The 25,536-nt window shown below is 49.0% G+C and overlaps 1 protein-coding gene across 2 annotated transcripts in view; it reads left to right on the forward strand.

The window, feature by feature from the left end:
- egf (epidermal growth factor) overlaps positions 1 to 25,536 on the forward strand; it is a 170,760-nt gene that overhangs the window by 40,535 nt on the left and 104,689 nt on the right. For both annotated transcript variants that reach the window (XM_038792155.1, XM_038792156.1), the window contains exons 5-8: positions 389 to 619; positions 2,533 to 2,735; positions 13,797 to 13,895; positions 18,609 to 18,731. In XM_038792155.1, coding sequence (XP_038648083.1) covers positions 389 to 619; positions 2,533 to 2,735; positions 13,797 to 13,895; positions 18,609 to 18,731 — 656 coding nt within the window. The remainder of the gene's footprint in view (positions 1 to 388; positions 620 to 2,532; positions 2,736 to 13,796; positions 13,896 to 18,608; positions 18,732 to 25,536) is intronic.

The raw sequence follows: 25,536 nt of genomic DNA on the forward strand, positions 1-25,536 counted from the left end.
GGTAGGGCTGCCACCAGACCTCCCTATTTATACCTCCTAATCTTGCCCAAATAAACATTCGGACATTGACAAAATAGATCTCAGAAAGAACGGCTAATTCTAACCACTTTAAGATTTCAATCCAGTGAAGTCAACATTTCACCTCAGTTGTCTAAATGGAATATCTTCCTGAGCCAATGCTTCTATTGGTCTGGACTCACAGCCAAGCCTCATTATTGCATTATTCATTGTAGCTTCATGTACTAAGTAACCCACAATGCTCTTTGCTGTGTCAATTTATTAACCTATTGCGTACACATCATCCTATAGCCAACTGTGCACATCATCAAGTCTCATAAAAAGCAAAATTACTTTGATAATTAATCCAATTGTGTAATCTTATTCAAAGGTACATGTTTTGGGCTTCAGAAGGCTCTGTTCCAAGTATCCATCGTGCAACACTAAAAGCCACTGGAGTTGTCACCATTTTCAAGACTATGAAAAAAGTGAAGACTTTAACGCTGGATCTTATTGACAAGCGACTCTTCTGGGTTCAAATTGATGCTGAGAATATCTCAAGCAGCTTCGGGTCATGTGATTATAATGGAAATTCAGCTCACATCTTAAGACAATCAACACAGTAAGTGGCATGACAAAAGGCACCCGATGACTCCACTTTGCTCTTTTATCTGATACGCTATTGCTTATGTGCATTTCACTGAAACATATTAGCCCAGATGTTAATTTTTAAATATGACCATTGATGTGAAAATATATTGCCTGCTGTTTCAATGGACACATTAACCTATTTATTTGAAATGGTCAATGTGGAAATTAGATGAGAAACCAAGACATTGGGCGGGATTCTCCGGTCGCCGACCCCAAAATCGTGTTCGCCAACCGGCTGGAGAATCCCCGTTTGCACCAAAATCGGGGGGCAGCGCGGCTTTTGTGATGCTCTGCCCCCTCAAAAACGGCATACTCGGGGAGTACGCCACACGCTGTATGGACAGTCTCAGGATGTCACGTGAGGCCCTCCCTGATGCCCAGCTCCCGATGGGCTGAGTTCCTGATGGCATGGAAGACTTATTTTTTTTATTCGTGGACGCTGCATGGCGGCTGCGGACTGTGTCCAGCACTGCCATAGTCGGGGTGGGGTGTTCTGCTGGCTGAAGGGGCTTCGGCGGGGACTGGGGAGACTGGTGGGGATGGTCCGGAGGTGGCGAGGGAGGTTACAGGGGGACATTATTTGGCAGGCAGGGTCCGCTCACGGCAGGTGCCATCTTGCCATGCGCATGCGCGGCCATGAACCTACCAAATCTCCGGTTGCTAGCCCCCCCATCGGACGTTTTTTTCTGGTGTAAACACCACTGTTCCCATGCCAGCGTTAGCATTTAGTCTGCAAATCGGAGTATTCAGCCCATTATCTTTTAGTAATATGAGACGGACATACTTTTCAGGTTATATAAATTTATATTATTTCCTTATGCACACTGCTTCTGCATCTGCCGCTCTTAATTTTCACAGACAAAGTAATGTAAGTTTTAACAAATTCCACCGAAAGACTGTCGTGCTGGTATCTGTTTCAACTGTTTTATCAAAAGATGCATGGAGAGACTGATGGTACAGTTATAATTAACCAAAGATTCAGAAATTGTGACAATTAGTTCTGATTTCTATTTTACGTATCTAGCTTTATTTTTAGATGGATTAATATAACTGTGCATGTACAATTTAAATTCCTAAACTCTTGGCTTTGAATCCATATACACCTCCTGCATATATTGTATACGTCAGGGCCGGGATTCACCGAAAACACGGCTAAGTGTTGACGCCGGCGTAAACACCTGAGTGTTTTACGCCAGCGTCAACGGGCCTCTTGGCCCAGCGATTCTGAAGCCCGCAGGAGACCACCACGGCGCTGGAGTGCACTGTGCTGAATCGGACCCGCTTCCCGCGATCGGTGCCCACCGATCGCGGGCCCATGCCATCCTATGCACGGCCGTGGTGCGGCCGTGCCAATCGGTGGCATGGTTGTGCAGAACGGCACTTTGCGGCCGTTTTCACGAACTGGTATAGCAGGTGTATTAAAAATCGTGAAAACGGCCATTAAGGCCTTGGAAATCAGCCCATCGGCCAGGGGAGAATCGCTGCTCTCCATAAAAAAACGGCGAGCAGCGATTTGTGTCGGGGAGCGGGCATGGGGGGGGGGGGAGAATAGCGGGAGGGCGTCGGACCAGCGTCGCCGTAAAAATTTGCGCCACCCGCTATTCTCCGCCCCGTCGTGAGTGCGGAGAATCGCGCCCAATTTGTCTAAAGCTCCCTGAACTCATTCTGCCTCCCTTTTTAAATAGAGGAATCAAAGCGGTTAATTATATGTAAAGTACAGAATCTTCTTGTTTTTTGTACTAAGATGCATCTCATGAGGGAGGAAGCATAGTCCCTTAATCTAATCTATGAGAAGGAATTGGCCCTTTGTTACACTCAGAATGAAAAATCAAAAACTCAAAACATTATCTTCACTATTTGCTGTGTCTCCTTCTATCTGTACAGTCACCATCCATTTGGAGTGTCTCTCTTTGCCGGGTACATCTATTACTCAGATTGGAAAACTGGCACCATTCGGCGAGCAAACAAGTACACTGGGAGAGATATTGTCACCATCAGCCCGAAGCCATCCTTTTTGCCTCCAGCCGATATCAAAATAGTGCATCCATTCCGCCAACCAGCAGCAGAATCAGCCTTACTGTCATCAGGTACAGACTTTCAACCAACCATTTTACCATGATGGTTCTATTGAACTTTTATCTATTTAGAATTTTCCACAGCCATGCAATGCTCAATTTTAAATAATATTTTCTGAATTACTACCTGAGCCATGTGCAAATTGATACGGGGAACAGAGATTTGTATTTCATGTATGTGACTGAAAGAGTGCTGCAAGAGCCAGCAGTTCAAACTGCCTTCTCTTCAGCCCTCTGCCACTTAACAGGCCAGAGGGGATGGCCACAGGGATCTAGCTCCAGGGAGGAGAGATCCTCAACATTGGTTGTACAGGCAGATGATCAGCCCTCACGATATGTACGTCAGCACATGTGCCTCAGCAGGCTACCGCTTTCACGGCAGCCCATTGCTGGCATCTGTAGTCTTCTGTACCAAGAACTCTTTCCCACTGGAGCAGGTGCCATTGCTAGTTTCCACATGAGCTGCCTATCACTGGAGGGCTGCCCAGATGGGGCTGTGAGGAGGTGCCTGGAGAGAGGAATGAGTGGAGCTGCAAGGTGAGTCATTCAGACGATCGCTGTGGAGGAGAACGGCAATGTCTGCCATCTCTGATTGGTCAAGGGGTTCGGAAGCAGGATGTTAAAGCCTTGGGATCAATGAAAGAACCTTAGAAGAGCCTGCTAGAGATTTCAACAGGTTCCCAACTCTTTAATGATTCTGGCATTTTGGCACAGACTAAAGTGATGGAAATTCTATCTTTGTTTACAGAATGACCAAAGTTGGGAAAAAAGTATTCCAGCTTCTTGACTTTTAGAAAAGCTAAGCAAGGTATCAAAGAAGATGGAATAGTTCTGCTCATAAAGGATGTGACAGAACCAGTAGTGAGCAAGGATCTTAGTCCAGTAATTAGAATGGAGAATCAATATGGGTGGAGCTAAGAAATAATAGGAAGCAGAAAATGCTGGGTATAGTGTTATACAAAACATTAATTAGATAATTAGAGGAATATGTAACAAATATGAAGCAATATTTCTGGATGAATTATTTTTTATATAGATTAGGCAAACCAAATTGGCAAAAGTAGTTTGGAGGATGAGTTCAGGGAATGTATTTGGGACAGTTTCCTAATGCGTCACATAACCAATTAGGGAACATGCTGTTTTAGATCTTGTATTGTGTAATAAGAAAGCATTAATTAGTGATCTTATAGTGAAGGATCTTCTGGGAAAGAATGGAGACAATAGCAAAGAATTTCATGTTGTGTTTAAGAGGAATATAGTTCGCTATGAAACGAGGGACATCAGTTTAAACAAATTCAATTACAGAGTTATGGGGGCAATTTGGTTAAGATTGAGAAATTGGGTTACAAGATATAATGATAACAAACATACATTCTTTTGAGGAATGAACACTTATTAGATAAGTGATGCAACCATGGAAAACGTGAGAAATTAAGGACAGTATTAGATTAAAAGAAAAGGCTGACTTATGTTGACAGAAAAACCAATAAACCTGGAGATTGAGGAGGTTTTAAAAATTAGCAAAGGATGACCGTGAAATTGATAAATGTGGAGAAGGTAGAATATGCAGAAACTAGCAAAAAATATAAAACAGATTGTAAGTGCTTCTACAGAAACATAAAAAGGAAAAGATGAGTGAAATTAAATTTGAGTTCATTAGAGGCACAGGCAGGAGAAATTATGATGGGAAAAAGGAAATGGCAAAGTTGTTAAACAAATACTTTGGGCGCAATTCTCCGCACTCACGACGGTGTGGAGAATAGCGGGGTTCGTAAAATTTTACGGCCACGCTAGTCTGACGCCCTCCCGCTATTCTCCCCCCCCCCCCACGCCCGACTCCCGATATGAATCGCTACCGCCGTTTTTTTACGGCCAGCAGCGATTCTCAGCTGGCTGATGGGCCGAGTTCCAAGCCCTTTACGGCTGTTTTTACGAACGGCAAACACACCTGGTCTGGCCGTTCGTAAAAACGGCCGTAAAGTGCCGATTTTTAAAACCATGGCACCGATTGGCACGGCAGTATCACGGCCGTGCCAAGGGTGCCATGGGCCCGCGATCGGTGGGCACCGATCGCGGGCAGCGGGTCCGATACCCGCGCACTCTTTGTCCTTCCGCCGCCCCGCTGTATCACTTTGCGGGGCGGCTGAGGGGGCATTCCGGCCCGCGCATGCGCGAGTTTCGCGCAAATGCACGATGCGTCATCCGCGCATGCGCGGGTTGGAGTCTTCCAATCCGTGCATGCGCGGCTGACGTCATGTGACGCATCAGCCGGCGCAAACTCTGACAAGCGGGCTTAACGAAATTCGTTAAGCCCGCGATGCCGGAGTTTACGGCGGCGGCACGCTAGCCCCGACCGGGGACCAGAATCGGTTCCCGGTCGGGGAGGGGGAGGCTGGCGTCAAACCCGCCCGGATTTGACGCCAGCCTTACGATTTCTCCCTCTCTGGGAGAATCACGCCCCAGATACCTGTCTCCACTTAGAAGGCACAGGGGGCGGAATTCTCTGATCCCGCACCGGGTCGGAGAATCGCGGGGGGGGAGCGAGAATCATGCAACTGCACTCCGATGCCAGTCCACCGATTCTCCGATGGCCGGAGAATCGGCGGCAATGGCGCCGGGACGGTCGGCGCGGTGCCGGTCGAGCGCCCTCCTCCCGGCGATTCTCTGCACTCAACAGGCCGAATGCCGCCGTTTGCGTGTGGTCCTACCCGGCGGGACCTCGGCATTCATACTGCGGGGGCCATCCTGCTGTGGGGGAGAAGGGATCCAACTCCGGGGGGTGGGGTCTTCCATGGTGGCCTGGCCCACGATCGGGGCCGACCGATCGGCGGGTGGGCTTATCCCGGGGGGCGGGGGCTATGTTTCTCCGTGCCGGGCTCCTGTAGGGCATCGCCATGTTGTCCGGCCAGCCGTGGCGCACATGTGCAAACTCGTGCTGGCCGAGGCATGCATGCATGAACTCGCGACGGCCGTGCTGGTGCCCGTATCGGCTGCGTGAGGTGCTCCAGTGCCATGCTGGCCCCCTCTGCAGCGCAGGATCGCTGATCCTAGGGGCCAGGAGACGCCGTCGTAAAACATGGAGAATCCCGCCCAGGATATCTACGGGGGGATATGGTCGTGTAGTGGTAATGACACTGGACCTAGCCTACTGCTCTAGGGACATGGGTTGAAATAACAGCCGGTCAAATCCAAATTCCATTATTTAATACATCTAGAATTACAATAAGCAGTTGATATTTTTAAAAATCCATGTGGTTTACTAATGCCTTTTTGGGAAGGAAATCTGCTACCCTTACCCTGTGTGCATACATGTGTCTGCAGATCCACAGCAATGTGAATGACTCTTAACTGTCCTCTTAAACGGCCACTCAGTTCAATGGCAATTAGGGGCGGGCAACAAATGTTGGCCTTTCCAGTGATGCCGCATCCCATCAAAGAATAAAAAATAATAAATCCCTTAGAATCTTTTGAAGGTGTAACTATCAGAGTAGCTAAAGGCTAACCAATGGATGTAGTATATATGGATTTTCAGAAAGCATTCAGTCAGGTGCCAAATAACATGTTGCTGTACAAATTTAGGATACAAGGAATTGGGATTACTGGATTAGCATGGATTGAGGATTATTTAAAGGACAGAAAACAGAGGGTCATTTTTGGGATATAGCCAGATGTAACTAATGGGGTACCATAAAGATCAATGCTTGGGCCTCAGCTAATTTCGACGTAGATCAATGACTTAGACGAGGAGAGTGATCTTATATATCCAAATTTGTTGATGATGCAAAGCTAGGTGAGAAAGTAAACTGAGAGAAGGGTGTGGAGAGCCTGCAAAAGATTGGTTAGATGACAGATATAGGGCGTGATTCAATGGACTTTAACGGCATGTTTAGCTGGGTGTTTCTCAGCGTCTGCAGCACCAAGAAACACCCCGCTATCCAATGACATTTGCCGTTTTTCTTTGCCTCCTGGAGATACTCTCGCTGAGGCTGCACTTCGAGGGATTTCCTGAAACTCCGCAGCAGGAAAGGCTCCTCACAGATCGGGGCGCAATCTTGGAAAACTGCCCCGATCTCCCCACTCCCCACCTCTACTATATAGCAAGGCCTCATCCATCTCACCCCAGACTCGAGTCAAGGCATTGCCAACCTGGCACCTGGGCACACTGGCACTGCTGGCCTGGAATCCTGGCAATGCCATGGTGCCAGGGGAGTGCCAGGGTAGGACCCTGTCCCCGACCACCCGTGAGTCTCCAATGGCCTGGGTGACCCCCCTCAGGTACCGTTATGGACCAATACTAAACAGCGCCTTGGCGAGGTCTCCTAGGCACAGCCAGTAAGTCCCAGGGGCCGGGTCAATCTTGCGCCCGTGAATGCTCTTTTAAATATGCAGACCTGGATCTTGCCCAACAAGGGCAGGATCCAGATCGCGCTGGGCACTGGGAGACAGGTGACTTTCGCGAGGCTTCACGCCTGGCATGGAGTTCGATTTGGCGCTCACACCCAATTCACTCATTGCGCCTGGATATGCGCTGGGTGCAACGGGGTCGCTGAATAGCCCGTAGTTTAATTTAGGAAATTATCCACTTTGGTGGGAAGAGAGAAGAGACAAATTGCTATTTTTAAAAATGTGAGGTAAATGTAAGTAAATGTTGGCATTCTGATGGTTTGGGTGTCATTGTGCATGCATTACACGCCAGGGCTTGCTTGTCATGTTCACCACATGGTGAACCCCTGCCTGCCATTGGGTTAATACCAGTGGTAGCTAGTGTTAATCGCCCACTTCAGGGCCTCAATTATTGGCAGGGACTTCCTGTCTTGGTTTTAATTGGGACGGGGGTTGGGGTGAGAATGTGCCGGGGTCCTCACACGGTGAAATCCCCACCACCACCAAACACATCTAGTGAGGGGGTGCATTAAATTCCACCTACTGAGTCAGAACATTTGTTAGAACTCTGAAAAGAATAGAAAGTTATGCCAATTAAACATGAGCGAGGCATGTAAATGGGACATTGTATGAAAGGGCCTTGTGGATCCTAACTAATATAGAGGCATATGGGCCAGGGAAAAATAGAATTGCTCAGTGTGGTGGTATGATTTGCATAGCTGTCTGCCATTGGTGCAGAACACCGGCTTACCATTGGCCCTGGTCGGCCATGTGCCTCTCGACCGATTGGTTGGGACCAGTCATGTGACTGCTCTCCAATTGGTCGAGAGGCTGAGTTAACAACGCCTCCATACTGAGGTATAAATAGTCAGAACGCCCGGCGGTCGTCCATTTATTGTAGTCGACCGCAGGGATAAGTTCTAGCTTATTAAAGCCTAACTTTTGTACAGCAACTCGTCTCACGTGCAATTGATGACTCATCAATTTAATAAGCTAGATTTTTGAAGATGGAGTTCCGGATCAAGCCCGAATGCCTCCGCATCAGCCCGCAAACTCAGAACTCTGCAGAAACTTTTCAACATTGGCTGGCATGTCTCGAAGGATACCTGGAGTTTGCAATCAGCCCCCCCACCATGGCACAGAAGCTTCACATCCTCCACTCCAGCGTGGGCATAGCAGCCCACACGATGATCAAGGGAGAGAAAGATTTTGATGCCGCCATGCTTAAGCTGAATGGACAATTTCTTAAATCAGTCAACAGAGTATTCGCCCGACATCTGCTGGCCACCAGACAACAGCTCGCCAGTTACTCGCCATCCTGGGGAGTAACTGCTCCTGCCTCGCAGTTTCAGCTACAGAGCATATGGAACTGCTGATCAGAGATGCCTACGTGGCTGGGATGCAGTCCCCCACTATCCTCCAGCGGATGCTGGAGAAAGATGACCTCAGCCTAACTGAGGCACGGACTCTCTCCACCTCCCTGGAGGTCACCAATTTAAACGCCCGCGACTATGTCCCCAGCCGCGCTGCACCATCCTGGGTCTCCTGGCACGCTTCCCCACCGCTATCCGCCGCTCCCGACCTCCCACAGGCCTGTGCCGCGGGACGCCCCGACAAGTCCACGGGGCCCCACTGCTATTTTTTTGGGTTCACGAAACACCCTCGCCCGCGCTGCCAAGCCCGCTCCGCCCTCTGTAAGATGCGGGAAGAAGGGCCACTTCTCCACTGTCTGCCAGGCCAAAAAGGTCGCTGCGCTTCCACCCCTCCAGACCCTTGCTGGACCCTCCTGGACGCCGCAAAACTCTCTCCCCGCTACCCCCGGGCCCCTGCGCCCGGCCTGCGCGCCTCTCTCTCTCCTCCGGGCCCTCCCGGTCCCCTCCTGGACACCGCGCAACTCTCCCCCCCCCCCCCCCCCCCCCCCCCCGCCCCCGGGCCCCTGCTTCGGGCCTGCACGTGTCTCTCTCTCCTCCGGGCACTCCCGGTCCCCTCCTGGACGCCACGCAACTCACTCCCCCCCGCCCCCGGGCCCCTGCTCCCGGCCTGCGCGCCTCTCTCTCTCCTCCGGGTACTTCCGGGCCCCTCCAGCGCACCACGCAACTCTCCGCTCGCCGCCCCCGGGCCACTGCGCCTGGCCTGCGCGCCTCTCTGCCCCCGCTCCCAGCCGCTCCAATCGGCCCGCCGACACCATTAACCCCGCCCCCAGCAACCACGAGGGCCCCAAGGGCGCTGCCATCTTGGGGCGCCGACTCCACGTGCGGGCCCTGGGCGCCGCCATCTTGAGACGCGACCCCATGTGCGGATCCTGGGTGCCGCCATCTTGGGGCCCCGACTCCACGTGCGGGTCCTGGGCACCGCCATCCTGGGATCCCAACTCCACGTGCGGATCCTGGGCACCGCCTTCCGGGACTGGCACGCAAGGTTCTTCCAGCATCTACTCGGACGACGAATATGGATTTTCTCCACGGCTCGCGGCCATTCAGCTCGAACAGTCGCGTCCACGCACGCTCGCCAAAATGACAACGCTGATCTACCTCAACGGCCACGAGACGGGCTGCCTGCTGGACTCCGGGAGAACGGAAAGCTTTGTTCACCCTGTCACGGTAAGGTGCTGCGCGCTCCCTGTCTATCCTGTAAAACACAAAATCAGGTTAGCCTCAGGTTCGCACTCCGTCCGCATCACCGGCTGCTGCATCGCGGACCTCACGGTCCAAGGGAAGGTTTTTAAAAATTATAAACTCCTTGTCCTCCCTGACCTTTGCGCACCGGCACTCCTAGGACTGGACTTCCAATGCAACCTACAGAGCTTGACCTTCCAATTCGGCGGCCCTATACCCCCCCTCACTGTCTGCAGCCTCGCGTCCCTCAAAGTGGACCCTCCCCTCCTTGTTTGCTAATCTCACCCCCAATTGCAAACCCGTCGCGACACGGAGCAGACGGTACAGCGCCCAGGACCGGTCCTTCATCAGGTCCGAGGTCCAGAGGTTGCTGACGGAAGGGGTCATCGAGGGCAGCAACAGTCCCTGGCGAGCCCGAGTGCTGGTGGTCCGGACTGGGGAGAAAAATCGCATGGTCATCGACTATAGCCAGACCATCAACCGGTTTACGCAACTGGACGCGTATCCTTTCCCCCGTATTTCCACCATGGTAAACGATATCGCGAAATACAAGGTCTTCTCCACTGGGGACCTTAAGTCCTCTTACCACCAGCTCCCCCTCCGCGCGAGTGACCGCAAGTACACCGCGTTCGAGGCTGATGAGCGCCTCTACCACTTCCTTAGGGTTCCATTTGGTGTCACAAATGGGGTCTCGGTCTTCCAACGGGAGATGGACCGAATGGTCGACAAGTACGGATTACAGGCTACCTTCCCGTATCTTGATAATGTCACCATTGCGGCCACGATCAGCAGGACCATGACGCCAACCTCCAGAAATTCCTCCAAACCGCAAAACACCTTAACCTCATATACAATAAATATAAGTGCGTGTTTAGCACCGACCGTCTAGCCATCCTCGGCTACATAGTGCGTAACGGAGTGATAGGCCCCGACCCCGAACGCATGCGCCCCCTGACGGAACTCCCTCTCCCCAATACCCTCAAATCCCTCAAACGCTGCCTGGGTTTCTTCGCATACTATGCCCAATGGGTTCCCAACTACGCTGACAAGGCCCGTCCCCTCATTCAAACCACGACCTTCCCGCCGTCAACAGAGGCCTGCCAGGCCATTAGCCGCATCAAAGCAGACATTGCAAAGGCCACGATGCGCGCCATCGACGAGTCCCTCCCCTTCCAGGTCGAGAGCGACGCATCAGAAGTAGCTCTGGCGGCCACCCTGAACCAAGCGGGCAGACCCGTGGCCTTCTTCACCAGAACTCTCCAGGCTTCCGAACTCCGCCACCCCTCTGTGGAAAAGGAAGCCCAGACCATAGTCGAAGCCGTGCGACATTGGAGGCACTATTTGGCCGGCAGGAAGTTTATCCTCCTCACAAACCAACGGTCAGCAGCCTTCATGTTTGATAATGCACAAAGGAGCAAGATTAAGAACACCAAGATCTTACGGTGGCGGATCGAGTTGTCCACGTACAACTATGTGATCTTGTATCGTCCTGGGAAGCTCAATGAGCCTCCTGATGCCCTGTCCCGCGGTACCTGCACAGCGCGCAGATAGACCGCCTCCGCTCCCTCCACGCGAACCTCTGCCATCCAGGGGTGACCCGTTTCTACCATTTCATTAAGGCCCGCAACCTGCCTTTCTCCATCGCGGAAGTCAGGTCAGTAACCCGTGACTGCCACATCTGCGCAGAGTGCAAACCATTCTACCGCCCCGAGCGCGCACACCTGATCAAAGCATCCCGCCCCTTTGAACGTCTCAGCATTGACTTCAAGGGGCCCCTTCCCTCTAACAACCGCAACATTTACTTCCTGGCGGTAATCGACGAATTCTCCCTCTTCCCCTTCGCCATTCCCAGCCCCGACATGACCACATCGACCGTCATTAAGGCCCTCCTCTCCATCTTCTCCCTGTTCGGCTACCCCGCGTACATACACAGCGATTGTGGGTCCTCCTTTTTGAGCGACGAGCTGCGTCAATTCCTGCTCAACAGGGGCATTGCCTCTAGCAGGACGACCAGCTATAACCCCCGGGGTAACGGACAGGTCGAGCGGGAGAATGGTACCATCTGGAAGATCATACTACTGGCCCTCCGGTCCAGAGATCTCCCTATTTCCCGATGGCGAGAGGTTATCCCCGATGCCCTACATTCTATCCGCTCACTCCTCTGTACCGCAACAAATCAGACACCTCATGAACGTCTTCTTGTCTTCCCAAGGAAGTCGTCCTCCGGGTCCCCTCTCCCGACGTGGCGGGCCGCCCCCGGACCCATCTTGCTCCGGAAGCATGTGCGGGTGCACAAGTCCGACCCGTTGGTGGAACAAGTCCAGTTACTCCATGCTAACCCTCAGTATGCGTATGTGGAGTACCCCGACGGTCGGCAGGACACGGTCTCCCTCCGGGACCTGGCACCCGCCGGTGTGCGGCCTCCCCCCCTTCACCACAGATCCCCCCCCTATTTCCCCCCCCCCCCCAGCGCCCCACCCAGGCCACCCCTTCTCCATCCATGCTGCCTCCACAGCCAGCTCGGGTGATGGAGACTGTTCAAGGACCATTGCTCCCGGACTCCAGGACGTCAGCGGAACCACCACCATCGGCTGAACCGACGTCACCTCCTCCACTGCGGCGGTCTGCCAGAACGTCACAGGCCACAAAAAGACTGATCGAACGATTTAAATTACAACAGCTCCATGGACTTTGTTGGGACTTTGTGTAATATTGCTTATTGTCTGGGCCAGTGGGAAGCCAAAAATGTAATAAAAGAAAAGAAGAGAAAATTTTTGTTCTCCCAGCTGCTACTCATACCACCAATTCTCTCTCTTCCCCCCCCCCCCCCCCCCCCCCGCCCCTGGCTCTCATTGATACCCTCCCCCCACCGGCTTCTTTCTCCGCAAGGGGTGAATGTGGTGGTATAATTTGCATAGCTGTCTGCCATTGGTGCAGAACACCGGCTTACCATTGGCCCTGGTCGGTCATGTGCCTCTCGACCGATTGGTTGATACCAGTCATGTGACTGCTCTCCGATTGGTCGAGAGGCTGAGTTAACCACGCCTCCATACCGAGGTATAAATAGTCAGAACGCCCGGTGGTCATCCATTTATTGCAGGCGACCGTAGGGCTAAGTTCCACCTTATTAAAGCCTAACTTTTGTACAGCAACTCGTCTCACGTGCAATTGATGGCTCATCACTCAGTTCCAAAGTGCAGAAGCAGTGGTGTACATATCAGGGTAGTCCATGTTGCTTTGTAATGCAAGACCAACCTTCTCCTTCTGCTGGGCTACAGACAAGGAGTTTACATGAGACTGAAGGTTGCCAAATATGGCAATGAGATCAGATCTTACAGTAAATCATCAGAGAAAGAAAAGCTGTGACAATGACAAAAATATTTTTTAATTTTCCACAATGATATAATGGAGACTGGTGAAAGTTACACAGAGATTGAGTCAGTCCATCTCAAATGTTCACCTGAACCCGATTGTGAATAGATATTAATGGATCAAAGAGCTTTTTGTCTTTCCACCCATTTAGATAAATGGGCAGAAACGTCACAAGTCGCCGCTGACGCTTTATCAACCGGTGCTTCTTGAATACTGCTATTCACTGGGAGCACCAACTGGGAAATCAGCCAAAGTACCTGACATGAATTTAAGAATATCTGTAGCATTGTCTGAAACTGGCAAGTTTGTGAAATTCCAGAAATGTGCAAATAGATTCTAAATGAATAGTTATTACCTTGAAAATAAAACTTGATTCCACAACACCTTGGTGCCATTTGAGGAGACAAGAGAGCCAATTTTTAATGGTCTGGTGCCGTAATGTGATACTAGTGCCACCATTTCTTATCGGATCATTATAATGGGTGGAAATTGTAGGGATCAAGTTGACAATTTCTTGTTGTGCAATCCCAGCAGGTACGGCTCTGTGCAAAGGGCAATCATTTGGAAATTCATCCCTAATGTCTCAATTCCCATTACTTGGACTTTGTTCGAAGTAGAGATAGAATACTGCAGGTGGTTAGGCTGTAGTTTTCAAAGTATCTTTAACTTTCTGCTTTCATGCTTCTATTATATGTTTCTGCAGAAAAGGACAATGGAAGCATTTGCAAGAAAATCTTAGACGAAAACCGTTGTGAGTGTAAAGATGGCTACTTTCTCAGTATTGATGAGAAATCCTGTGAAGGTAAATGTCACACTATAAACTGGCAACTTTTAAAAGTTGATCTGGACTGTTTGCAACTTTAGTATTGTGTTTGACCCTAAGAGGAGCATCTGACCATTTGTCACTGAGACTAACTACTTCCACCTTCAAAACCCTTCCCAAATCTGACCTTGCCTCAGCTCATATGTTGCTGTAATGATCATCCATGATTTTGTTACCTTTAGATTTGACCATTCCAGTGCACTCCTGGCTGGTCTCCCATTTCCCACGTTTCATAAACTTGTGGGTAATCAAAACTCTGCTATCCGTATCGTAACCCAACCCAAGTCTTGTTTCTCTATTTTCCCTTTGGTTGTTGGCCTGCATTAGTTCCCTCTCGAACAATGCCTCAATGTTAATATCCTTATCCTCGTGTTCAAATATTTCTGTAATCTTGCCGCTCTCTATTTCTATAACCTTCTCCAGCTCCACAAGCCGCAAGACCTCTGCCCACCTCCAATTCTGGCACATGGCAAGTTGTCAATTATTATCACTCTGTCATTAACTGTCATCCTTCCTGCTCCTTGGGTCATAGAACATAGAACTCCTGTTTCCTCCCTCAGTCCAAAGATGTGCAGGTTAGGTGGATTGGCCATGCTAAATTTCCCCTTGGTGTCACAGAAATGTGCAGGTTAGGTGTGGTTATGGGGATAGGGCAGGGGTCTAAGTAGAGTGCTCTTTCAGAGCGTTGATATAGACTTAATGGGCCAAATGGCCTCCTTCTGCACTTTAGGAATTCTATGGTTCTATGGGATAGTGTGGGAAAGTGGAATTGAGGTAGATCGGCTGTGGTCCTGTTGATTGTCAGAGCAGGCCCAAAGGGCCAAACATAGCCCATAGAACATACAGTGCAGAAGGAGGCCATTCGGCCCATCGAGTCTGCACCGACTCACTTAACCCCTCACGTCCACCCTATCCCCGTAACCCAATAATCCCTCCTAACCTTTTTGGTCACTAATGGCAATTTATCATGGCCAATCCACCTGACCTGCATGTCTTTGGACTGTGGGAGGAAACTGGAGCACCCGGAGGAAACCCACGGGGACAGGGGAGAACGTGCAGACTCCGCACAGACAGTGACCCAGCGGGGAATCGAACCTGGGACCCTAGCGCTGTGAAGCCACAGTGCTATCCACTTGTGCTACCGTGCTGCCCTTACTGTTCTTAAATGGTCCTAAGCTCTGAATTCCTCCCTAAACATTTCAGTCTCTCTATCTCTTTTCCTTCCTTAAATATGCTTTATAAACCTACTTGTTCGATCGAGCTTTGGTCATCTGTCCTGTTCGTGCTGTCTGTACTCGTTATTAGTTTTTATACATCCAAACTCTTGTCAAGTGCATTGGGATATATTTCGAAGTTAAAGGCACTATATAGATGTAAGATGTTGTTGCTTAAAATATTGCACACTTACATGACCAAAACATTCACTGCAGTATACCCGTTCTCATAACATCAAAATTCCGAACATGTACCTCACTGACTCTTATACCTATCATCAACTGCATTTAAAATTAAACTTGGCACTTTGTGCACTATGGTTCTGGATTTTGTCAATGCACCTTTTCTAAAGAGTTTCTGCAAATCTTCCTCTGGAGTTATGGTGGAAATTCACCCACAGTGAGTTCCTACATTAGCTTAAAATTAGCCTTTAACATTAGCCTTTAAAAAATAAGCACAATTATAAACCCTTATTAGATGGCATTATTACTCAATAATTTAAAAAATGGGTCCTCTTCCCTTTCCCTTGTGTTGCCTCCACAGAACCCTCTGTCTCATCCTACATAAGGGAGCAGGTAAGGAAGCTGGGTATAAAAATTCCATGACAGAGCTCTCATGCTCTGCCAGGATTGTATAGTATGAAACTGCGCAGACTGAGATTGTGCTTTTCCATCTGGGAACACAGGAGTGACATTTCTACCTCCTGATGCTGTGTCTCTGGCAGTGGAACTCCTTCCGGTTCTTAAGACATTTGGGAGTTGCTTCACATGAGTAACAGAGATTGCTTCACCCATTGCCTTCAAACTACAGCTTGTCATTCCTCCCCACAGGTGGAAATGCCAAACCTGTATCATCAGACGTTTCATATCTCCCAAATGTCACACTATTACTATATTGCTCTAGTGACATAGCTATTGGGTGGCTCCTTGTAAGGGCACAGTGTCTGCATATTTACTCATAGAGTCATAAAGAGTTTTACACTACAGAAAGAGGCCCTACAGCCATTGTGTCTGTGTTGGCCATCCAAAACCCAGCAAATACAATCCCATATTCCAACATTTGGTCCTTAGCCTTGTATGCTATGGCGTTTCAAGTGCCCACGTAAATGCTTCTTAAATGTTGTGAGAGTTCCCACCTCTACCACCCTTTTAGCCACCACCTTCAGGGTGAAAATAATTTTCCTTAAAATCCGTCTAAATCTCCTGCTCTTTACTTTAAATCTATGGCTCCTGCTTACTCGCCCTTCCACTAAGGGGAAAAGTTTCTACCTATCTCCCCTATCTACATCCCTCATAATTTTGTGCTTTTCAATGAGGCACCCTGCTCTTCTCGGCTCTAAGGAAAACAACCCGAGCTGAAATGCTCCAGCCTCGGCAACGTCCTGGTGAATCTACTCTGCATCCTTTCTCGTGCAATCACATCCTCCCTATAGTGTGGCAGCCAGAATTGCACACAGGAGTCTAGCTGTAGCCTCTCGGATATTTTATACAGCTCCATCATAACCTCCCTGCTCTTATACCCTATGCTTCGACTAATAAAGGCAAGTATCCCAGATGCCTCAAATTTTTAATTCACTAAAAAACAAGCAAACCACTTTTAAACCGTTATTCTTCCGTCACTAGAAGAATTTCTGTTCACAAAAAATGACACTTTCACATCCCTGAAGTTTTTTTTCCAAATCCTTTGAGTGGCTGTTGCTTCCCATCCACTCCATCATAAAATCTAATGATTAAAATTTCCAACATGGTAAATGCATTACAATTTAACATTGTTAAAAAAAATTACAAAACATATCAGAATCTCACCTTGCCCTGTTTTAAATTCAGTTGCAAACAGAGTAGCGTTGGACTTGTGACTGGATGTCACGGGTGTATGTTTTAGGTTGCCACATGCATGCATATCATATGTTAATGTTGTGTGCATAGATCTTGCATGTTATATGTTGTGTGCATGGAATTTGAGTAAATTGCTCCAGCTTAGAACCATCATTGCCACAAATATAATCTCCATGATTCTGCACTAGAATGCGCACACAATTGAATGTTCATGTTGTCTTGTGCATATAAAACAGAAGGGATAATTTCTGATTCAGTGCTCCATATGTTGGGCGCATAGATCTGCAAGCCTTGTCTATCAAGACATGATATTCCATCCTTTAATTTTATTGAAAGAAAGTTCACAAGCTGGGCTATGCAATTTGCCAATATAGGCTAATAGAATGTTCCAGGAATACAAAAGCAGTCAATCTCCCATTATAGTTCTTCATTTACCTATTTACAATGTAAACAGAACACTTTATTTATGTATAAACTTCTGAAATTTTTGATTCAGTCACCTATTTGTACGGAGAGTGCAATTTTAATAAGGACACTGCGAGTCCATACCAAGTAAAGAACTAAATTTATTTGCAATATGTTCCCGTTAGGTCCCTACCGTGCCTCTTAGTGATTAATTAGATTTCTCCCGCCCCCTAGTGGGGGAGCTCATACTCTCATGGGGAAGCTAATCATTCTCACCCCGTAGATACCATGCGGAATATTACAGTGGTATTTAAATTTTATAAAGAAGAATTCAGACATTTTTCTCAGCGATGGTAGCAGTACTTGGAATAGGAATACATCTTGGGGAAGTCTTTTGTGCAATAAGAAGCAGCAGCATTCCAACAACAGTCAACACAGGCAACTCCCAATTAGATCATTTGAAAGGTGCATTCGCTTTGTTTCCCTGGATCTTTTAGAGGCAACGTGGTCAATTCCATCAAGCAGGTTTTCAATGACACATCAAGATGGTTTCTCTTCAGTGATCCATCTTAAAACTGAATGAGATAGGAGTGGAGAATGAGGGAGAGCTCAGGTGGTGAGATCTCCTGTCATCTCACTGCCCAATCTAGAATCATACAGCAAAAATGATACCATTTGGCCCATCACCTCCTGTGCTAGTTCTTTAAAAGATCAATCAATTATCATAGTTATCATAGAATTTACAGTGCAGAAGGAGGCCATTCGGCCCATCGAGTCTGCACCGGCTCGCGGAAAGAGCACCCTACCCAAGGTCAACACCTCCACCCTATCCCCATAACCCAGTAACCCCACCCAACACTAAGGGCAATTTTGGATACTAAGGGCAATTTATCATGGCCAAACCACCTAACCTGCACATCTTTGTGACTGTGGGAGGAAACCGGAGCACCCGGAGGAAACCCACGCACACACGGGGAGGATGTGCAGACTCCGCACAGACAGTGACCCAAGCCAGAATCGAACCTGGGACCCTGAAGCTGTGAAGCGATTGTGCTACCCACAATGCTACCGTGCTGCCCATTTCTTCCCCGTAGCCCGATACAAATTACACCCATTTCTTCCCCGTAGCCCTATACTCTTTCCCCGCACAGTACTACTTTGGTTTTTTTCCTCGCGCCATATAAAAACATCATGCAACTTTTCTTTTCTCTGATATATGTATCTCTGTGTGACTCAGATGTGAACGAATGTGCTTTTTGGAACCATGGGTGCACCCTTGGCTGCGAGAACTTCCCTGGCTCCTATCGCTGCTCCTGCCCGGAAGGATTTCTACTGCTGCCTGATATGAAAACCTGTCACGGTAAGGTTTTGTGAAACTACTTTTATATTAAACTATAAGAAAGTCAGGGGAAGGAACATTCTACCCATTGATTCTTATTCCTCCAGTAAACTTTGAAGTATCTCACCTCAGTTTGTTCTTTACAGTCATCTTTGCAACATCTATAGAGTCTAGAATTTCCAATGTAAAAGACTGATATTAAGTAGTGAGACTGAATAACCTACATATGTATTGTAGATCTCCATGACATTTGGTAAACCTGCCTTTTTAAAATGGTGTAAAATTTTATAATAGTTTGATTTAATGTGGAAGCAAAGACTTTCATACAAGATTTCAGCCTTGAACTTCTCCAGATTTTCAATTGCAGTCCCGGCATAGGTTAGGCAGTGACGCAGCAGGAGACATTGGAATTGAGCTGCAACATCTCATGTTTCCATGGAGCTAGTTTTAGAGAATAAAGTCGGTGAGGACCATGGAGGGGGGTCACAGGCCAGGAGGTTTCTCCTTTGTGCAATCTCAACTTCAAATCCCATTCTCCTACCTGACAGACTGTTGAAATTTAGTCTGATTATACGCAACCTCAATATTCCGTTCAGCCGGAACTGAGATTTAAGGCCTATTTCCAATCCTGCCACAATACCTACCTTACTCCCAAAGCAGCTGAAATTCTCATCCTTGCCTTTGTAACTTCCCCACTCCAAATTTCCAATACCCTCTGGCTCCCCTCCTAAGTTTCACCCTTCATAAAGCCCAATTTCTCAGAGCTCCCTGAGCTGCTTCTTCGTCCAGACTACAATCCAGTCATCTGCCAATCTTTGCTGGCCTGTATTGACTGACCCATCGAAGTCCAGGCTCTCCTCTTCAAATCCCTTTGCAGTCTCACCTAGCCCTAATTTATAACTTTTTACAGCTCTTCAACTCCATCTGTATCTTTCACAGACCCAAACCTAGTCTACTGTGTGAACCTTTTCTCGCTCAACTCCATAACCATTGGCTGAGATTTTAGCCATCTTGTTTCTGCCCATTGGCACTCCCCACTGTATAGACAGTAAGGAAATGGAGTTGGTGTAGCTTTCTTAGTAAACGGATCAATGCTGTAGTGAGAAATGACATTGGCAATGGAGTTCCATATGTAGAAAAAAGAAATAGCAATGAAAAGAAGTCACTGATGGAAGTAATTTTTAGGTCCCCTAATAGTAGTTCCACAGTAAGACAAAGTATAAACCAAGAAATACTGGGGACTTGTATGAAAAGTACAACAATAATCATGGATGATTTTAATGTGTATATAGACTGGATTAATCAAATTGGCAAGGATAGTCTCGGAGAGAGTTCAGAGAGTGTACTAGGGATTGTTTCCTGGAACAATGGACGTGTTTCAGCTGACTCAAGGTAAAGTCCACTGAACGGCGCGATTAGCGGGGTATCACTCTATTGCTAATGCAAACAGAAGTGGGGAAACAGACAGCCCTGTCTCGTGCCCCTAAATAGTCAGAATTACCGCAAGATAACTGAATTAGTCTTGACACTAGCTGTGGGGGCCACATACAACAGTCCAACCCATCAGACAAATGTTGGCCCCAATCCAAACTTACCCCAAACCTCCAGCAGATAACTCCATTCAACCCTATCAAACGCTTCCTCTGTATCCATAGCCACCACAACCTCCGGCATCCTACCCTTAGATGATGTCATCATAACATTTAATAGGCCCCTGATATTATTAGACAACTGCCACCTTTTCACAAAGCCTGTCTGATATTCCATTACCACATCTGGAACATACCTCTCGAGTTGTAGTGCTACAACCTTAGCCAGAATCTTTACCTCTGCATTTAATGAGGAGATGGGTCTGTACGATTCACATTCCACTGGGTCTTTTTCTTTCTTAGGGATTAACAAAATAGATGCATCAGTAAGCGTGGCTGGTAATTTCACCTGGGCCAAAGAATCCGGAGATGTGGAAACAATATGGTCGCAAACCGTTTATAAAAATCAACTGGGAAACCATCGGGGCCCGGCGCCTTCCCAGATTGCATTCCGCCAATTACACCCATAACTTCCTATAACTTCAGAGGAGCCTCCAGTCCCTGCCGTTTCTTCTTTTCAACCTCTGGGAATACCAATCCCTCAAACAATCTTCTCATTTCATCCCCTTACCCCAGGGGTTCAGACCTATATAACTTCTTATAAAATTATTCAAATATTTATTAATGCTTTCCAGTGTTGTTGCCGTTCTCCCCCTTCTTCCCGCACTTGTATTATCTCCCTTGTGACAACTTGTTATCTCAGTTGGTGTGCTAGCAGAGCAGATGGCCAACCTTTTCCCGATACTAATATAAAACATCTACGAAGCTGGTTCAACGCCTTCCCTTAGTCATTAAATTGAATTCCATTTGTAATTTTTTCCATTCTGCCAAGAGTTCCCTGGTAGGACCCACTGAGTACTGCCGATCTACTTCCAGAACTGAAAAAATCAATTGTTGTCTCTCTGTTCTCTTCATCTTATCCCTATGTACTTTAATTGCAATAATTTCCCCTTGTAACACTGCCTTAAATGCCTCCCAGAACATAAAGGGGGAGACCTCCCCATTTTGGTTAAACTCCATGTACTCCTTGATAAACAAAGTCACCTTTCCATAAAGGTTTTCATCAGCTAACAATGTCGGGTCCATCCTCGATGAGCGTCCCTGAGATTAACCTACTCTCAGCCTAATATAGAACACAGAACATAGAGCAGTACAGCACTGTACAGGCCCTTTGGCCACAATGTTGAGCCGACCATTTATTCTAATCTAAGATCAATCTAACCTACACCCCTTCAATTTACTGCTATCCATGTGCCTGCCCAAGAGTCGCTTAAATGTCCCTAATGACTCTGACTTCACCACATCCGCTGGCAGTGCATTCCACGCACCCACCACTCTCTGTGTAAAGAACTGACTTCTGACATCTCCCCTATATCTTCTTTCAATCACCTTAAAATTATGTCACCTCATAACAGCGATTTCCACCCTGGGGAAAAGTCTCTGGTTATCCACTCTATCCATGCCTCTTGTACACCTCTATCAAGTCACCTCTCTTCCTCTTGGCTCCAGTGAGAAAAGCCCTAGCTCTCTCAACCTTTCTTCATAAGACAAGCCCTCCAGTCCAGGCAGCATCCTGGTAAATTTCCTCTGCACCCTCTCCAAAGCATCCATATCCTTCCTGTAATGAGGCGACCAGAACTGGACACAATATTCCAAGTGTAGTCTAACCAGGGTCTTATAAAGCTGCAGCAAAACTCAATCCCCCTGTTCATGAAAGTGTGGTAAATCACTGTATTGTATTGTACTGTTATATTGCTACATGCCTGGGCTTGTCCCTGCTGGCTCCGAACCACTGTAGTATATAATATGTGTATTGTGGTAAACTGCCACTATTATATGTAATGTGGTAAACCACTGCCTGCTGGCTCCGTCTCCCCTCGGGATCAGTATAAAGGTGGCTGGTCTCTGTCACTGCCCCATGTCGGGATCCGAGGCCAGGAGGCTTTCTGTTTAGTTTATTAAAGCCTCAGTTACGTTCACTGCTCGTCTCGTGTTCATTGATGACACATCAATTTCATAAACTAAACATCTAAGATGAATTCATCACTCAAGCCTGATCGCCTGGAGCTGGACCCACAGGCAGCCGACTCCACTGCAACATTCGAGCACTGGCTAAGCTACTTCGAAGCGTACCTCGGATCCTCCACAGAAGACTTCACCAACCTCCAGAAGCAGCAGATCCTCAATGCACGGGTGAGCCCGCAAGTTTTCCTTCTCATCAGGGACGCACCCTCATATACGGAGGCGATAATGCTGCTGAAGGGACAATATATAAAGTCTGTAAACGAGGCGGATGCTAGGCACCTTCTTGCCACAGGGGACAACGCCCTGGAGAATCACAAGCCGAATTCCTGCGTGCCTTGCGGGTACTCGGCCGGAACTGTGCTTTCCAGGCGGTATCGGCTACCCAACATGCGGAGCTGTTGATCAGGGATGCCTATGTCGCAGGCATGAAATCGAACTATATCCGCCAGCAATTGCTGGAAGGGGATACACTCGGTTTCCCAGAGACAGTGCAGCTCTCAAACTCGCTTGAAGTAGCCTTCCAGAACATGGAGGCCTACACTTCTGACCATGCAGCACCCTCGTGGACCTTGTGGGCGCTGCCATCATCCGACTCAAGTGCGGCGCAGGCTTGTGCCACGCAGCAGCCTGCCAACGCCGGAGGCCCACAGTGCTACTTTTGCGGCCAGGGTAAGCATCCTAGACGACGCTGCCCTGCACGGGACACGACTTGCAACGGGTGTGGGAGGAAGGGCCACTTGGTGAAAGCCTGCCAGTCCCGGTCTCTCCCTAAAACTCCTAGGCCCAGTAGCACTGCCTGCTGCCTGTCGGGGCCGCCCCCAGCTGCCGCGTCACCCCCATGTGTGACCCGTGGGCGCCGCCATCTTTGAGCCACCATGTACTCCACCCGCCACGCGCGACCCATGGGTGCTGCCATCTTTGACGCCATCTCCGATGCCACCAGCCACGTGCGACCCATGGGGGCCGCCATCTTAGGACTACTCCCCACCTCCCAGGTCATACGCTAGCCGCCGCTACCTCCAACCGGCCTACCCATCACTTTCCGAAGCTTGCCTCCATCACGCTCGACCAGTTCCGGCCTCATCACCTCGCAAAATCTATGATGACCGTCCGGATCAACGGGCACGAGATGGCCTGCCTTTTCAACTCCAGGAGCACTGACAGTTTCATACACCCAGATACGGTAAGGCGCTGCTCCCTTCCAATTTTACCCGCGACCTAGAAAATCTTTCTGGCTTCCGGATCACATTCAGTAGAAATCCGGGGGTACTGTGTTGCGACCCTTACTGTTCAAGGCGTAGAGTACACTAACTTCAAGCTCTACGTCCTTCCCCATCTCTGCGCTGCTCTATTACTGGGACTCGACTTCCAGTGCCACCTCCAAAGCATTACTTTAAAGTTCGGTGGACCCCTGCACTCCCCTCACCATCTGTCGCCTCACGACACTTAAGATCGCTCCACCCTCACTCTTCGCTAACCTCACCCCGGACTGTAAGCCCGTCGCCACTAGGAGCAGACGATACAGTACCCGGGACAGGGCCTTTATCAGGTCGGAGGTCCAGAGACTCCTACGAGAGGGGATCATTGAGGCTAGTAACAGCCCCTGGAGAGCCCAAGTGATGGTCGTCAGGACTGGGGAGAAGCACCAGATGGTAATCGACTACAGTCAGACCATCAACCAATACACGCAGCTCGATGTGTACCCACTCCCCTGCATATCTGACATGGTCAACAAGATTGCGCAGTATCGAGTCTTCTCCACAGTTGACTTGAAGTCTGCGTACCATCAGCTCTCTGTCCGCCCGGAGGACCGCCAATACACTGCCTTCGAGGCAGATGGCTGCCTCTACCACTTCCTCAGGGTTCCCTTCGGCATCACCAATGGGGTCTCAGTCTTCCAACGAGAAATGGACCGAATGGTTGACCAGTACAGGCTGCGGGCTACGTTCCCGTACTTAGATAATGTCACCATCTGCGACCATGACCAGCAGGACCATGACGTAAACCTCCGGCACTTCCTCCACATCGCTAAACTCCTGAACCTCACCTACAATAAGGAAAAATGTGTTTTACGCACAACTCACGTAGCCATCCTCGGCTACGTTGTGGAAATCGGAGTCCTAGGGCCTGACCGCATGCTCCCCCTCATGGAACCCCCCTCCCCCACTGCCCCAAGGCCCTGAAGAGATGCCTGGGCTTCTTCTCTTACTATGCCCAATGGGTTCCTAATTATGTGGACAAGGCCCGTGCACTTAATAAATCCAACATTTTTCTCCTGACGGCTGAGACCCACCTGGCCTTCAACCACATCAAGGCAGATATTGCCAAAGCTGCGATGCACGCTGTGGATGAGCCCATTCCGTTCCAGGTAGAGAGCGATGGGTCGGACTTTGCTCTGGCCTCTACCCTCAACCAGGCGGGCAGGCCCGTGGCTTTCTTCTCCCGTACTCTCCATGCCTCCACAATTCGATACTCCTCCGTCGAAAAGGAAGCCCAAGCCATTGGAGAAGCTGTGCGACATTGGAGGTATTACCTGGCCGGCAGGCAATTCACTCTCCTCACTGACCAACGGTCGGTTGCCTTCATGTTTAACAATACACAGAGGGGCAAAATCAAGAACGAGTTCTCCACCTACAACTACGAAACCTTGTACCGACCGGGAAGCTCAATGAGCCCACAGGTGCCCTATCCCATGGTATATGTGCCAGCGTACAAGTAGACCGACTTCGGGCCCTCCACAATGACCTCTGTCACCAGGGGGTCACCCGTATTTTTTAATTTTGTCAAGGCTTGCAACCTGCCTTACTCCATCAAGGAGGTCAGGTCCATGACCAGTGACTGCCAGGTCTGCGCGGAGTGCAAACCGCACTTCTATCAGGCAGACAGAGCGCACCTGGTAAAGGCATCTCGCCCCTTTGAGCGCCTCAGCATCGACTTCAAAGGGCCCCTCCCCTCCACTGACCATAACGCTTACTTATTCAACAATGTTGAAGAATACTCAAGATTCCCCTTTGCCATCCCGTGCCCTGATATGACCTCTGCCACCATCATCAAGGACCTGCACAGTACCTTCACCTTGTTCGGTTTCCTCAACTACATCCACAGCGATCGGGGTTCCTCCTTCATGAGTGACGAGTTGCGTCAGTTCCTGCTTAGCAAGGTCATCGCCTCTAGCAGGACGACCAGCTACAACCCCCGGGGCAATGGACAGG

The sequence above is a fragment of the Scyliorhinus canicula genome, chromosome 3, assembly GCF_902713615.1.
Source record: "Scyliorhinus canicula chromosome 3, sScyCan1.1, whole genome shotgun sequence".
Lineage (NCBI taxonomy): Eukaryota > Metazoa > Chordata > Chondrichthyes > Carcharhiniformes > Scyliorhinidae > Scyliorhinus > Scyliorhinus canicula.